We start from the raw sequence: 13,655 nt of genomic DNA, 5'->3' as shown, positions 1-13,655 counted from the left end.
TTCTAATATTTTTATTTACCTGTAGTACAAAATGTAGGGTATTTGGCCACGTGACTGAGTTGTTCCGTTCAAACTCAGCGAACACGTGTTAAACGAGAATATAGTGTTGTCTTGACCTTTGACACAGCTCAGTCCCATGTCACCGTTGTTGGTTCGGCCACCGTAATTTCTCAAACGAATCGCATATTTTACTCTTTCCTGTTTTAAACAAAACCAAACATTACAAAGTGAATATTAACATGTTCTCTTCGAGACACCTGGAAATAACTTACCTTTATTCGTATTGGATAGTCGAAATTCACATCCACCACGTAATTTATTGCACTGTCGTTCGGGCCGAACGAACCTCTGGTGACGATTAAACTCTTCCATCGGTTTCCGTGAGGTTCTTCGTACTCCGACTGACTTTTCTAAATAAAAAAATCGTCGTTTGTGTCAATAGAATGGAACTCGCGCTTTAATTCCCCCATAATATTAACAAACAAAAATTCTTTGGTAGTGTACACGACACCTTTTAAATCTCTGTCTAGTTTCCTCTAAAAACAGAGTACATAAACGAGTAATACGTGATAATATGGAATGGCGTCATTCCTTCACCGAGTCAAGTCAACAATAAATACATCAACATTAATACAGAACAACAAAAATGATCGCCAACTATAAGTTCGAACTTTAATATAACTCCCGGTATGTGTCAATCGAGTCATCCGGCCAGGCAAGCACCTCCAAAGGAAGCGTCGAAAGGTGAGACTGTGGTGCAACCCCTTACCAGTTGGATAGGATTAGGAGTTAGGTTAGAGGCCAATGCCATTCTGAATAGAGTACATACTTCTGCGAGCAACTCGAGTTCGTATTCGTAGTTGCCGACGCCGCCAAAGATACCGCAACCGGCAATCGATATGCCCGGACGATCGACCCAAAAGCAAATGGCGTCCGGCGAGCCGTTGCCGGCGTTCCAGGTTTTAGTCTGGTTGATTTTGGAAAACCTCGAAGGAGTGGTCAGCATTACATCTCCTTCGTTGACGACTTCCACGCCGTCCTAATAGGGCAACGCGGTCGATAGATTAGAAAGCGTTTGCACAATGAACGCATTTTAATTCGGTTTTTTTACTTACCTCTGTTATAGTGGCTTGCGATGACAGCTCCGCGACGATTCGGGCCACGAGATGAGAACAGTTGGTCGCCAATTTCGTATCTTCCTTATCCGGCTTCTTGCCGGTCCACAGCGCCTTGCGGACCGGCGTTGCGATCATGTCCAAAAGTTGGCCGAGCAGCTCGTCCCAACCGGGTTCGTACCGGGACGGCTGTTTGGACTCGTTCCGGGAATGCTGTTTGGCCACATTGATGGCGGCGGTCGTCAACATTGGAAAGTAGTACGGGCTGTCTGTGTCGAACGAACTTGGCTTCGATTGGCTGTCGGTCGAGGTCAAAATCGGCATGAGCTCGCGGAGACGGAACGGGGTAGTGCATAGGGCTGCCACCACGGCCGTCAAAAGCTTATTTCTGTGAGTGGCGTGCTAAAAAAATCACACACACACAAGTTAAAAATCGTCAGCACATGGCCGATTCCAAGACTTACAAGCTTTTTCTGAGCGCGATCCCACAGAGAGTGCAACTTCAGATGCGGCGTAGGATAGAACGCGTGGTAACAAGAAACAAAAGTCCTGTGACATTCGTCCAATATCTGATTCAGCCACTTCATGCACTTCATTACAGTCACTACTTCGTTGCCTGCAACAAACAATAATACAATTAAACGTCAGTCAAAGTTTTGCAATTATTTTACAGGTCATACGAAACTCATTGTTGGAAAATTGTATTTTTTCACAAACTAATGACAAATTGTACTAACCACAGATAAAATCGACAGACCAACAGCGTATAAACGTCAAACAACAATGACGTCATTCAAATGAAAATAAGAGATAAAACAAATATTCAGGGAATTCATATCACATGACATTTGGCATTGTGTTTCTTTTGAAACGGTGTTAATCCATTTGAACGTTAACCAATTAATCAAACTTGCCAGTGGAATATCAAAATAAACAGTATACAATATACTATGCACACTTGTTAGTTTTCAAAACGGTTTGTATTCAACACACTGCAGTACCTATTTTGCATACACAGAACGCCTTGAAAAACAAAATGACTGTTCAACCAACTAATCTCTACCTTCTCGAGTATTTTTTTTTAATTTTGTCGTTCAAAGTTTCAATAATATAAATAAAAAAATTCTTATATTTTTCTAAGTAAAACGTATCCACTGTTCGCGATTGCAAGTATAGTAGATTGGACGTAATTTATTATGTAATTTAGAGTAAAAAATAAAACCATAATGATCCAACGTAAATTCGATTTAGTCGTTAAAACATAACCTTATGTAACAACTTTATGGCAAATAATATAATGTTTATAAGTAATTTTATTTATTAATTTCAATAATTTTTTTAACTTTGTAGTTTAATATCGACATGAGCCAATTCGTGACTTTAATAAACTGATGGAAATGTTATTTTAGTGAATCAATCATCATAAACCGTAGTTATTTTAAAGGTCCCAAGAAAAGTGCAATATTAAAAATACTTAGAATACTTTCATTTTTGTTTTTATAGTTTTACGAAATATTCGATAAAAATGTAGCCAATGAAAAATATACAGAAATGTGAAATAACTAACGTTTAGTTTAAAATAAGCAAATAAAATTAATTAACTTTTTTAACTTTTCTTGATCCATTAGGTACTTTTTAAAATTAAAAGGCCGTACAGTTTTGATGCATCTTAAGTATAATAAATTACATATAATACAGGTATAACTATATTGATATTTTTTAGTTGCGATAATTTATTTATAAAACGAGAGATGTTTAATATTTGCAATTATCATATTTTATTAATCTAAAATTAAAATTTTAAATACTTTCTTAAACTTTTTCGAATGCTAAAGAGTTTTTAACTTTAAATACTTAATGATAAACAATTATTTTTTTCTTCTTTGAGAAAAATGCGAGTTTAAAAAAAAAAAAATTTTTTTTTACCTTTGTTTTGTACGAATATCCGATCATAACTCAAGAGGTCTTTGGCACGGGGATCCGACAGAATGTGTTGGAGCACTTGACGGACTTCGATGACGCTTTTGGCCAGACCTTCCGTTTCGGCGAGTTTGATTTTGTCAACTAAATCGAGCACAGATAAAAGACGTTCTAATTTGAAAAATCCCACACAACATGTCAAAACGTGGCCGGCGGCATATAAAGGTGACGTACAAATTGCCGGGAAAAATAAAACATTGAGAGCGAATACAAAAAACCGAAAATGGCGTACACAATAGGTGCGCGCTGTTTCCGGTAACTTTGGCGTCTGTAAATAATACATTTTACCTTGATCCGGATACACTTCGTATATGTACGATTGGAGCAGATGAAAGCACGATTGACTTATGTACATCAACAGTTTGAGTTGGCAGACGGCCGTCGTGCTCGTATCCGTCAATGTCATGTCGGTATAGAACTTCTGTTGGGTGAACGGCATACACATGTTTTCCGCGATATCCATAATTGACGACCAGGCCCACCGGAGTAGCATTATAAGAGACTTGAAGCATTCCTGTAAGACAAAAAAAAACCATCGTGAAAAATAAGCCAAATTTGCCAATCGCGGTCGTTTAACGACAACGATTTTTGACTCGAGAACATTTAATCACAACACCTGGTAATACTGCCAGATACAATACAATTAACACAATATTATATCGTATTGTTTAAATATATATACACTTATTAATCCCGTTAAAACCTACAGTCTATAAGAGCCTAAAAAAAAAAAAATCCATTAACAAGTATAGTAATTACTAGCGAGTTCACGATCCGTGTCCGTTAAAAAAAAAATGTTTATCTGATGTGTGTTTATATACACGTTTGTTTTTTTTTCCTCTCTTTAATCTACTCATTGCTGTTGCTGAACAGGAATCTGTTGGCGATAAATACAAAGTTTACTGATGTTTTTTAAATTTTATTTTTCGAAAACAATGAAAATCGCCATTTCTCGCACACGCCGAAATGGACATAAAACCTTATCCACTCCTTTCAAATGACCGGAAGTGAAGACCACACTAAGACACGTGGCAGTACACGACGATTCCCCCAGGATTTCTTTCCTAAAGTTCTTTTCCCTGTTATACGATATTCATTTATTATTAACGTCTATTTTTTTTTTTGTACTACCTATCGCTCTGTCCAACAGGCGTTAAACGTTCTATACACCGTTACACAATACTATTTACCTAAAACAAAACAAGAAATTTATTTAAGTGCTTTAAAGTCGTTTACCAAAGAGAAATCGTACAAAGCCAAAAAACATTTAAGTAGAGGCACTAGCACTTGTATAGGCAATTTTTATATTATACAATAAAACTTAGCATTAAGCTTAAATTTTTAATCTTAAATTTTGTAGTGTAGGTAGGTACCGTTATAATTCAACGTTTTCACTACCTAATTACTTAGTTTGATAACTTTTTGATTTGACGTGTACCTAACGACCACTGACCTCGACTGACTGTTTTAATTTGTTACCAAAATGTTCCCTCCAATTTACATTTAATAATAATACACTCATATATTATACTCTGCTACATACCCACACATAAATAAGCTCAGTAAACTTTTGGGTAATAATTAGTAAATTAGATTGAACGTAGCGAAATCTGAAGAGTAAGTTATAAATCCAAATTAGCGGAGCGTTGAAAAGTTATAATTTAACTATTAATATATGCAACCACGGTTTTAAAATGCATTGCTTTTGAATTTTAATGAGAACGGAAAGAAGCAAATTGTATATAAATAAATACTAAAACCACTAAGTCATTTTTTAAGCTGTCTACCAAAACCGATTTCGATTTTTTTTTTTTACAAAGTTTAACGTATCTTTGAATAAATGAATGTTAAAAAGCCAATTTTTTTTTTATAACTGTAATAGAATTGTCTATAATTTTAGTTTTTCTAATAAATCGAATTACACTAAGTAAAAAAAAATTCAGCCTTTCAGGCCTCACAAATAAAGTAGTAAGCTTCACATAAAGAAAACATTTTGAAATCTCTCCAATTTTTACAAAAGTACATTTTTTCAAAACTTCCACCTTAACTCAAAGAGAAATTACAAAAAATTTAAAACAAGAAAAAATGTAGTACAAGAAAAACCTAATACTCATTTACCTTTAATTTAGTTAGCACATTTAAAATAACTCATAGATAAATTTATGACAAATATTGCCTAACTTCTGCTTTTTTAATGAATAGCCCTTTCTGTTCCCATTAATTAATGATATTCTTTTATAAAATATAGATTGACTATTATTTATTATATAATCACATACCAACACCAATAAAATATTTTCTTATGTTTTAATTATTATGATTTTTACTTCACAGAAATATTTTTATACTTTAATATCTTCTAATTATAAACGTCTCAAAAATATATTTTTCTAATTCATGTAAAATATGACCATTACAAAATTCCAATGAGTAACTTCCCTATGTAATATCTTTTATATTTTTACAATAATAAATTCTAAATACTCATTCTAAGTAATTTTTGTTCAAACATATTATTATCCAAGATAATAGTGTTGAACGAAAAATGTAATTTGTACAAATAGGTTTCGAAAAAAATAGTGTTCTTAGAAAATAACCAACCACCTAAATATTAATGCAGTCAACACTATCAACCAACACATAACCAGAAAAAAAAACATGATTGGATTTTTCAAAACAATGTTATTTATTAGAATATAACCAACCTTTGTAATTTATTATAATAATCTTACCTTACTGTATCAATCGTAATTTATCTAATTTCGTACCTAGTTATGACTCAGTCGAGGCTTATTTATAATAAAAAAAAAATAATAATTAATTCCATATACTACCACTCTGAATAATAACTTCCAGTTGGTTATTTGTCAACCTTTTATAGCCCTCCGTATTATATTATTATTGATAAATATATGTTAAAAACCAGATGAAATTGAAAATATAAACATACCTTGTTAACATTTCTCGAAAAAGCTTCACTCAACATCTGAGTATCACTATTTGACGTATGAATGGTTGATAGAGATATTGAATCAGGGATGGCTGTTCTATAAAGGATTTCAGGTATCTGACCGGCGTTAATATCGGTTCCGTTATTTGATCGTCGAGAAGATTTGAAAGTAAAAGTAACTCTAAAGAAAACAACAATGCACAATTAGTTTTATCAATCAAAATCAATATTATTAATGAATAATAATAAAATTATTGTATTTTTTAAAATAATAAACTATTGTAATTATTGTTTTATAAAGAAACTTACTGTTCGTCGCTTGTTACACTGCACATTCCACTCGATCCACAATCACTTGACGGGCCATTAATTTTTGCACTGACTTCATACCAACGATTCGCCTATAAAATTATAATGTTACACATAAAAATTTTTTTTTTTTTAAAAATGCACTTTTTCAAAATAATTTACATAAAGAATAACGGGCTCTTCAAATATCACCGGATATCTTTGTCTAGGAGCACATTCAAAAGTAAGTTCTTCTGTTACCGTTACTAAATCACCATCCTCGTCGTCGTCTAAATCGTTTTCATCCATACCAATATCGTATAACTAAACAAAAATATATTTGTAATAACATAGATATGTAAACAAACAATTTTATAAGCAAGAGCTACCGTTAATATGTTAATAGCTTTTATTAATTTACAAAGCAAGAAAGAAATTACCTTTAGCCTAGCGGTGTATTCGCCTCTACCGCCAAACAAACCGAATCCGATCAATAATACATTGCAATCGACTGAAAAACGAATAGCTTCGACCGAATGACCAGAATAACCCCATCCTCCTCCTAAGCCTAATCGTAAACACATTTATTAATTATAGTAATCACTAAATTTTTCCATTCTTTGACGCTATTATGTTGAAAATACGTACTCGCAAATCTATTGACACGCAAAAACTCTTTCTTAGATTCACTTATCGAGTTTATACTTGACAAGTTGTTCTGCGATGGACTAATTCTCAGCGAGAACATGCACGAGTTCTGGCCGAGTATATCCATGCATGTTAATAAATTAACTAATATTTGTACTCGGGAAAATGAAATTCCGGCAGTGGGAGGCAAGGCCAATTCGTAACTCAATAAAGAATTACTATCGGGTTTTCTAGTTGCGTTATTTACATTATAACACGTAACTACAGCTTTTTCATTGACTTCGTTAACACTGAAAAGAAAATGGAAAAAATTACAAGTTAGTCGACAATGTGACGAACCATTGCATTGTTATTTTTTTTTTATAATTATATACTACGGTATTATAATACTGGTATTTAGTAATATCTTACTGCCATAAATTATTGTACAATATGTCAAAACACCAAATTCCGTTATACTTTTCATTGAACTGTACTTGGTTTTTCCCTGAATGGCTATTGCAAGTACCATCCTGTTTGTTAATTGCCAAGCATTTATTTGATGTCATCACCACTTGTTGTGAAGCATGCAATAAAACGAGCAAAGTTAATAAGCTATGGAACAATATACTGTAAAGAGTTTAGTAGCTTGTTATTTAAAGCATAAGTAATATTATTATTAGTAGATTATGTACCACAACAAATTTTTAACAAGTACAATATTGCCTTGAAAAACCTAGAAATAAAATTACTCTATTAGGATAAAAAAGAAAACAGGAGCTCTATTGGCCTATTGAAAAATAAAATATTTAAATTTGGTTTGGTTCTAATACAACTAAATTTATATATCACAATACGATAAAAAAAAATCTTCATTGAACTATTTTGTTTGTTGTTAATAAATAAACATAATATTTTTTTAAATTAAAATTACTAGCTCAAATTATGTGGAAAAAATAGTTCAAGTGACCTGTACTAGTTAATAATAGAAAATTTATTTTCATAGGTCCAGCCACATAAAGTAATTATAAAGAAAAAATCTTATTTTGTGCCATAAATCATGTTACCAAATAAGTTCTAGTAAAGGAGTCAATTAAAAAAAAACCTGTTATGAAGCTTTGTCTTATTTTTATCATATAAAATGATAAAATAATTAATTTCTTACAAATTGTTTCCTTGTTGGCAGCAATGGACAATATTTTACTGTTAATCAGCCCCTCGTCAACTTTTACAATTGTCTGGTCGCCACAGCACATAACAACATTTGCCCGTCTTGTATGTGGCGGATAAATGTCTTCAACACATAAAGGTACGTTGTTGCTTTCGCAAATACGACCAAGTTGATTTTTCTGTCACGGAACATAAAATATAAATAATAAAGTTTTGAAATATGACTCGATGTGCAATAGACTATTTACCAAATAACTCCCAAAAGTATAGAGTTTGCCGTCTTTCGACACCAATGCAGTATGATTGCTGCCCGCCGAAACACAAGTTATGGGACATTTCAAACGAGGTATTTTCACTTCAGTCGGAACTCTTCTACTATGCGACAGGCTACACCCGAGTTGTCCGTTTGTATTACTACCGAACGTAACTACTTTGCCATCGCTATGTAGTAAAACTAAAGAGACATTTTTTTTTTTTATATGTGTTAATGTTTAACTGTAGTGTAAACATGGATTTAGTTTATTACCCGTGTGATGAAGACCACAGCTTATTTGAACAACTGGACAGTCGGTCGGCAAAAATATGCGTGCCGGGGGCAACGATGATAATCTCGCATTAGAATCTCTTTCAATATCACTACTGTGATTGCTGACAGCATCTTCAATACACAAAAAACCAAGAGAACATTTAAAATTATTTATTTTAATTTTAAATGAGCAGGCACTATTACAATATAATAGATAATAGATAATAGATAGTAATCATACAGACAAAGAAGACATAACTAGTTTGGTAGAGCGAATGAATCAACATTAAAATAATATTTACATTTTTCATTTATCCATTAGTGGAAGAATTACTGAGAAAATCTATAACTCGAGTATATATTATGTATAAAATACTTTTAAACCTTGTATGATAAGTGTTCAAGAAATTATTGCTAAGAAAATCTAGAAAATTTATCTGAGATTGACATCTCAGGAAAGATAGTAAAAAAAACTAAATGTTTTTTTTTTAATGATATTACACTTTTGAAAATTGTGATGGTAGAAGACTACAAAATATTTTCTACTTTCACAATAAAAATTTATTTAAGTTGTCCTAACCTAACCTAACCAACCATCCCATGAGTCAGGATATGTATTTTCCAAGAAACCTATTTCTGAGAAAAAGATACCGGCACTTTAGAACGATTATTTTAGTATTTTATTTATATACAAAAAAAATTCTCACTTGAAGCACCACCCATTATTCCGATTCTCATCATTATAGTCCCATCTGCTATATCTCCAATGCCATTAGATCCCAGTATAGCGAATTCCGACTTTTCTTTGGTCTGTTGTGCACAAATACGGCAACAACCACAAACAGTACATCCAGCGTCTCCATCACCACAACCACATTTCCTGTAAAATGTCACGTCAGGTTAAATTTTTTTAATTTATTGGATCCAAAATTTAAAAGTAAATACAATGTAATAAAAACTTGAAAATTAAAAATTCAATAATCTTATTTAACGCATAATATACACTCTTTTATGAAAACTCACTGGCCAGGTTTGCGATTCGATTGTATGCTACTGAAACAGCCGACACCGTACCCTGTACATTCTCTGCACACAGTGCAAATCATACAAGGTCCGTTTCTCCATAAATGTGTACCTGGTTTACAGATATTCTCATTGGGTACTTCATCAAAACAGTCGTCTTCGAAGAAACTCCGATCGTTTTTCAAATTCATTTCATCTGCTGATTCTAAACTGGTCATACTTGGATAATCTAGCGAAAATTAAAAAAATATATAAAATAATACATTCAAACGTCGAGTTGAAAATTGAAATCATTGTTACTGTTTTTATTTGCTTGCACGTTGCCCGTGTCACGTCCACATTGTCCTTTGTTGTTGATGCCGAAACTATACACATGTCCCTTAACACTCAAAGCTATAGCATGAGCTTTACCTAAAGCTACTTGTACAATTTTGGCGTTCTTTAAATCGTTTACTAGTCCTGAAAAATTCAGAATTTATCGTGTAGCTTTTTGAAAATATAATAGCAAATTAAACTTTACTATTTGTGCTTACCCGTGTACCGATCGCAATAAATAGTATCTTTCCCAAACATGTACAAAAGTCCATCCTTAGTCACTAATGCGGTCGTTCCATGGTTGCAGGCTACGTCGACAATGTAATGCCCATCCATTTTGGTTATCTTTTTTGGTTTGGTCACTTTAGATGGTTTTACGCAACGATCTTCTTCGCCGTCTTCTCCACGTTTCGCTACACCCAAAAAGTATGCCGATCCCAAATCGCTTAGAAACACGCAATGTGAACCGTCATGCCCAGAGGCTACTTTGATAATTTTACATTGATTAGGCAGAGTGAGTTCAGACCATACAGAGCGGTGACTGTTCATAACACTCTGACCTTTAGGTCTTGACCATTGCATTGCCTGTTGATGTTTGAAAATCACACTTACAATGGTAAATAATAAAAAAATAATTTATTTTCACTTACTCTTCCGGATTTGACTGATATGATAAAACTGTCTTTTAGACTGGCGATGGAAGAAACTTCTTCATCAGTTGCACTGTTAATAGCACTCTCGGCTGTAATGGAATCCCACAGATCGGTGACACCATAAATTCGTACGTTGCGACGACTTAGCATCAAAGGAACTTCTTTGGCAAGTTTTCCCGTACTGGGGTCTACACACTTCACTGCGTAATTGTTCTACAGAAAAAGTCGTAATACATAATTATAATATTTAACCGACTGTAAATTAATAAAGTACGATAAATAGCTATTTACACTTACAGCAGATTGTACAAGAAAACACAAATAGTCACCATCACTAAATATCTCACAATCTTCCGATTGAAATTCGTCTACTTGTACTCGTCCAATTTTTTTTAATGTTTCTTTGTTTAAAAATTCAATTTCTAGAATGTTAGGATTATTGATATTGCACATTCTTAAATAAAGAACTTTCTATAAAAATCAAACAGATCATTTTAGATTTCATTGTTACAAAATTCATAATAAAAAAAAAATTATATACTTGATAGAATCCAAGAGAAACATCGGTTGAATGCAATGGTTGATTTGCTGTTCGTGGCATCTTCAAATAGGTCAGGCCGCTAATCGTACCTCCAAATCCTGTACCGATTTTATGTAATCCGTAGTCTGAGTATGTATACAAATAATTACCATCGGATGCAACTCCCTTGATATCTAATAAAATTTAAATAATTATACAATATAAATTATTTTTTAAATACAAGTAAATGCAACATACTGTTCAGGTAGTTTAAGTTCAACGTTACTATTTCTGATGACTTTGGTATTCCAAAGTTCATCCAATCAGGTGCTTCGTAATCACCGTGTGTAAGAACACGAACAAATTTTTGCAAATTAATCAATACTTTAGGCAACTGAAAAAAAAAAGTAGCGATTTATTTGATGGTGATACATTTTTACTAATTTAATACTAATACAACATCGCTGACAAGAGAAAACCTCTTACGGACTAGATTGTAATTTTCCGTTAGAGATAAATTAGTTTATAACATAAATAAACGTTGTGTCATCATTTCCAATATATTTCTACACGAGTAAAATTATAGATATATAAAAAAAAACGTACAATGATTTTTCTAGGAGAAGAATCGTGTGTGCACATAAGTAATGTTGCTAGTGTATTCAATATTTTCCCAGTATCTCCCCGAACAATTACTAAGCTTATGAGGCAAGAACAAGCCACTGCTTTAATACCATATGTTGAGTTATCGGATCTCCCAGTTGCCATGTCCAACAGCAACTCATAGAGAGGATCTAAAAATGTAAATAATAATTTAATTGTCATATTGTAGTTTGTTAACATTTATTTTATTTTAGACACACCTATGACTTCGGACGGTTCGTCTTTTAGCGCTTCCGGAGTTTGGTACTGAATAATATCTAACAGCGCCGTTAGAGCTTTTGTACTTATATCGGGAGCCGTTTTTCTGCTCTCTTTGATGAGCTCAAAGACACTGCGCAGCCCAATGCCTACAACCTGTAGGTGAGAACCACGATATTAGTTAAGTAGGTACGTACTATTAAAAGTGTATTCGCACTGACTTTAGGTATGAATATCTCGGCAGATGATACGGGCTGAATGTTGGCGGTTGACTGTAATGTCCGGTTGAGATATATCGGAGCCGACGAAGAGATCCAGTAGGCTTCGTCAGCTTTTTTCGCGTACCTATCGAACACGGCGTACCTAGCTGCCGACAGGACCGCAAACGACGACGCGTTTCCAGATACATACATTGTCCATCCGCCGTCCTGCTGTCGAAACGCATGTTTACGTTACAACAATATGTACGTTTTTATAGATGTATACCACCAATAATCTTACCTTGTAAAGCTTGGCCCCTTTTTGCGTTTTTTGCACATTTTTCTTGGGCAATAATTTCCTGAAACGTCGACAACGGGTTTAGTGGGAAAATATTTTCTTAAAAAAAAAAACGGGCCGACGTCGTAAGATCACTTTGCGGTTCATAAAAGCAAACACTCACTTGGGTATTTCTTGGGCTTCCTGGAAAAATCGCTTGTACAGCTGCTCGATGCCGTCCACTTCGGGCAACATGATGGCGCGACAAACACACTCAGGACATCCTACGCGTCAGTGTGGTGGTTGAACAACAAATAGAATATGTAACAGATGAACATGATCACAATGAATTCCGAAAAGAGAAATATCAAATTGATCATTTTTATCGATTGATATTTCCCGGGTTCCCGGTATTCAAAATCGGTGTTTATCAACAATGGACGCGAAGTAGGGGAAATGATAGCAGTGTCGACCAACCAACCGACAGATATCTGCCGAGCACAGACTATAGGGTGCCCACCGCTCGATCGATACAGCCAGGTCCGTACCGCGGTTACAACTCACACGGAGCCGGCGATATTTGCACGGCGATAGTGTTTGTCGATAATAGTAGTGCACGATAGCGATTGTCGACCAACGGCTACGGCAGTCGCAGTAGCGGGTAAATATCATCACTATCGATAGCTACTGCTGCTGTTGAAACGGTTACTATCGATAGTGTCCCGTGATAGTGGCCACTATCACGGTATCGAACAATCGAGCTGTTCTACATGGGATGTATAATTCTGTGATTCCACTATCAATGTGTGGAACAGGTGGTGCTCTCTACGACCGCGCGGTACCCGCACCGGACTTATGACGCTTACTAATGTAGAGAGCGGCACGTATTGCTCGTTTCGCGTTTATCAATTTTGATGAGAAAATATGGAAAAAAAATCTATTTATACTGTTCTAAAATTCCAATTGACAGTAGAGCAATAACTATTAGACTCTATTAAGTTAGCGGAGATTTTTAAAAATGACTGTTTAAAACTTATGACTATGATTATACTACAGTTTTAATAACTATACTAAAGAATAGTACTTGTCAGTCACTTGGTCGAGTTTTGTTGCGAAGGGTTGGCTCCCAAAACCAAAACCATTGATTTTA

The 13,655-nt window shown here is 34.2% G+C and overlaps 1 protein-coding gene across 2 annotated transcripts in view; it reads right to left on the bottom strand.

Annotated features, from left to right (window-relative positions):
- LOC126834901 (E3 ubiquitin-protein ligase MYCBP2) overlaps positions 1-12,992 on the bottom strand; it is a 170,679-nt gene extending 157,687 nt beyond the window's left edge. Inside the window, exons 1-29 of one of the 2 annotated variants that reach the window (XM_050567113.1) lie at positions 12,690-12,992; positions 12,530-12,587; positions 12,250-12,459; positions 12,031-12,184; positions 11,774-11,961; positions 11,426-11,561; positions 11,189-11,361; positions 10,945-11,118; positions 10,645-10,860; positions 10,213-10,579; positions 9,980-10,138; positions 9,680-9,908; positions 9,364-9,536; positions 8,657-8,788; positions 8,379-8,584; positions 8,126-8,309; positions 7,393-7,534; positions 6,982-7,271; positions 6,774-6,901; positions 6,517-6,657; positions 6,355-6,446; positions 6,046-6,226; positions 3,384-3,609; positions 3,042-3,179; positions 1,580-1,731; positions 1,116-1,517; positions 830-1,039; positions 273-410; positions 20-198 (exon numbers count right to left, since the gene is read on the bottom strand). In XM_050567113.1, the coding sequence (XP_050423070.1) occupies positions 20-198; positions 273-410; positions 830-1,039; positions 1,116-1,517; positions 1,580-1,731; positions 3,042-3,179; positions 3,384-3,609; positions 6,046-6,226; positions 6,355-6,446; positions 6,517-6,657; positions 6,774-6,901; positions 6,982-7,271; positions 7,393-7,534; positions 8,126-8,309; positions 8,379-8,584; positions 8,657-8,788; positions 9,364-9,536; positions 9,680-9,908; positions 9,980-10,138; positions 10,213-10,579; positions 10,645-10,860; positions 10,945-11,118; positions 11,189-11,361; positions 11,426-11,561; positions 11,774-11,961; positions 12,031-12,184; positions 12,250-12,459; positions 12,530-12,587; positions 12,690-12,760 (5,249 nt within the window). In that variant the 5' untranslated portion in view covers positions 12,761-12,992. The remainder of the gene's footprint in view (positions 1-19; positions 199-272; positions 411-829; positions 1,040-1,115; positions 1,518-1,579; positions 1,732-3,041; positions 3,180-3,383; positions 3,610-6,045; positions 6,227-6,354; positions 6,447-6,516; positions 6,658-6,773; positions 6,902-6,981; positions 7,272-7,392; positions 7,535-8,125; positions 8,310-8,378; positions 8,585-8,656; positions 8,789-9,363; positions 9,537-9,679; positions 9,909-9,979; positions 10,139-10,212; positions 10,580-10,644; positions 10,861-10,944; positions 11,119-11,188; positions 11,362-11,425; positions 11,562-11,773; positions 11,962-12,030; positions 12,185-12,249; positions 12,460-12,529; positions 12,588-12,689) is intronic. The other variant, XM_050567114.1, reaches the window with a different exon arrangement.
- Positions 12,993-13,655: the final 663 nt, after the last annotated feature.

Source organism: Adelges cooleyi, unplaced genomic scaffold (genome assembly GCF_023614345.1).
Source record: "Adelges cooleyi isolate 19-005CV unplaced genomic scaffold, UGA_ACOO_1.1 ACOO_flye_CR_arks_rails_tigmint_CR_PRNA_21, whole genome shotgun sequence".
Taxonomy (NCBI): domain Eukaryota; kingdom Metazoa; phylum Arthropoda; class Insecta; order Hemiptera; family Adelgidae; genus Adelges; species Adelges cooleyi.
This window is presented reverse-complemented; position numbering and strand designations above follow the sequence as displayed.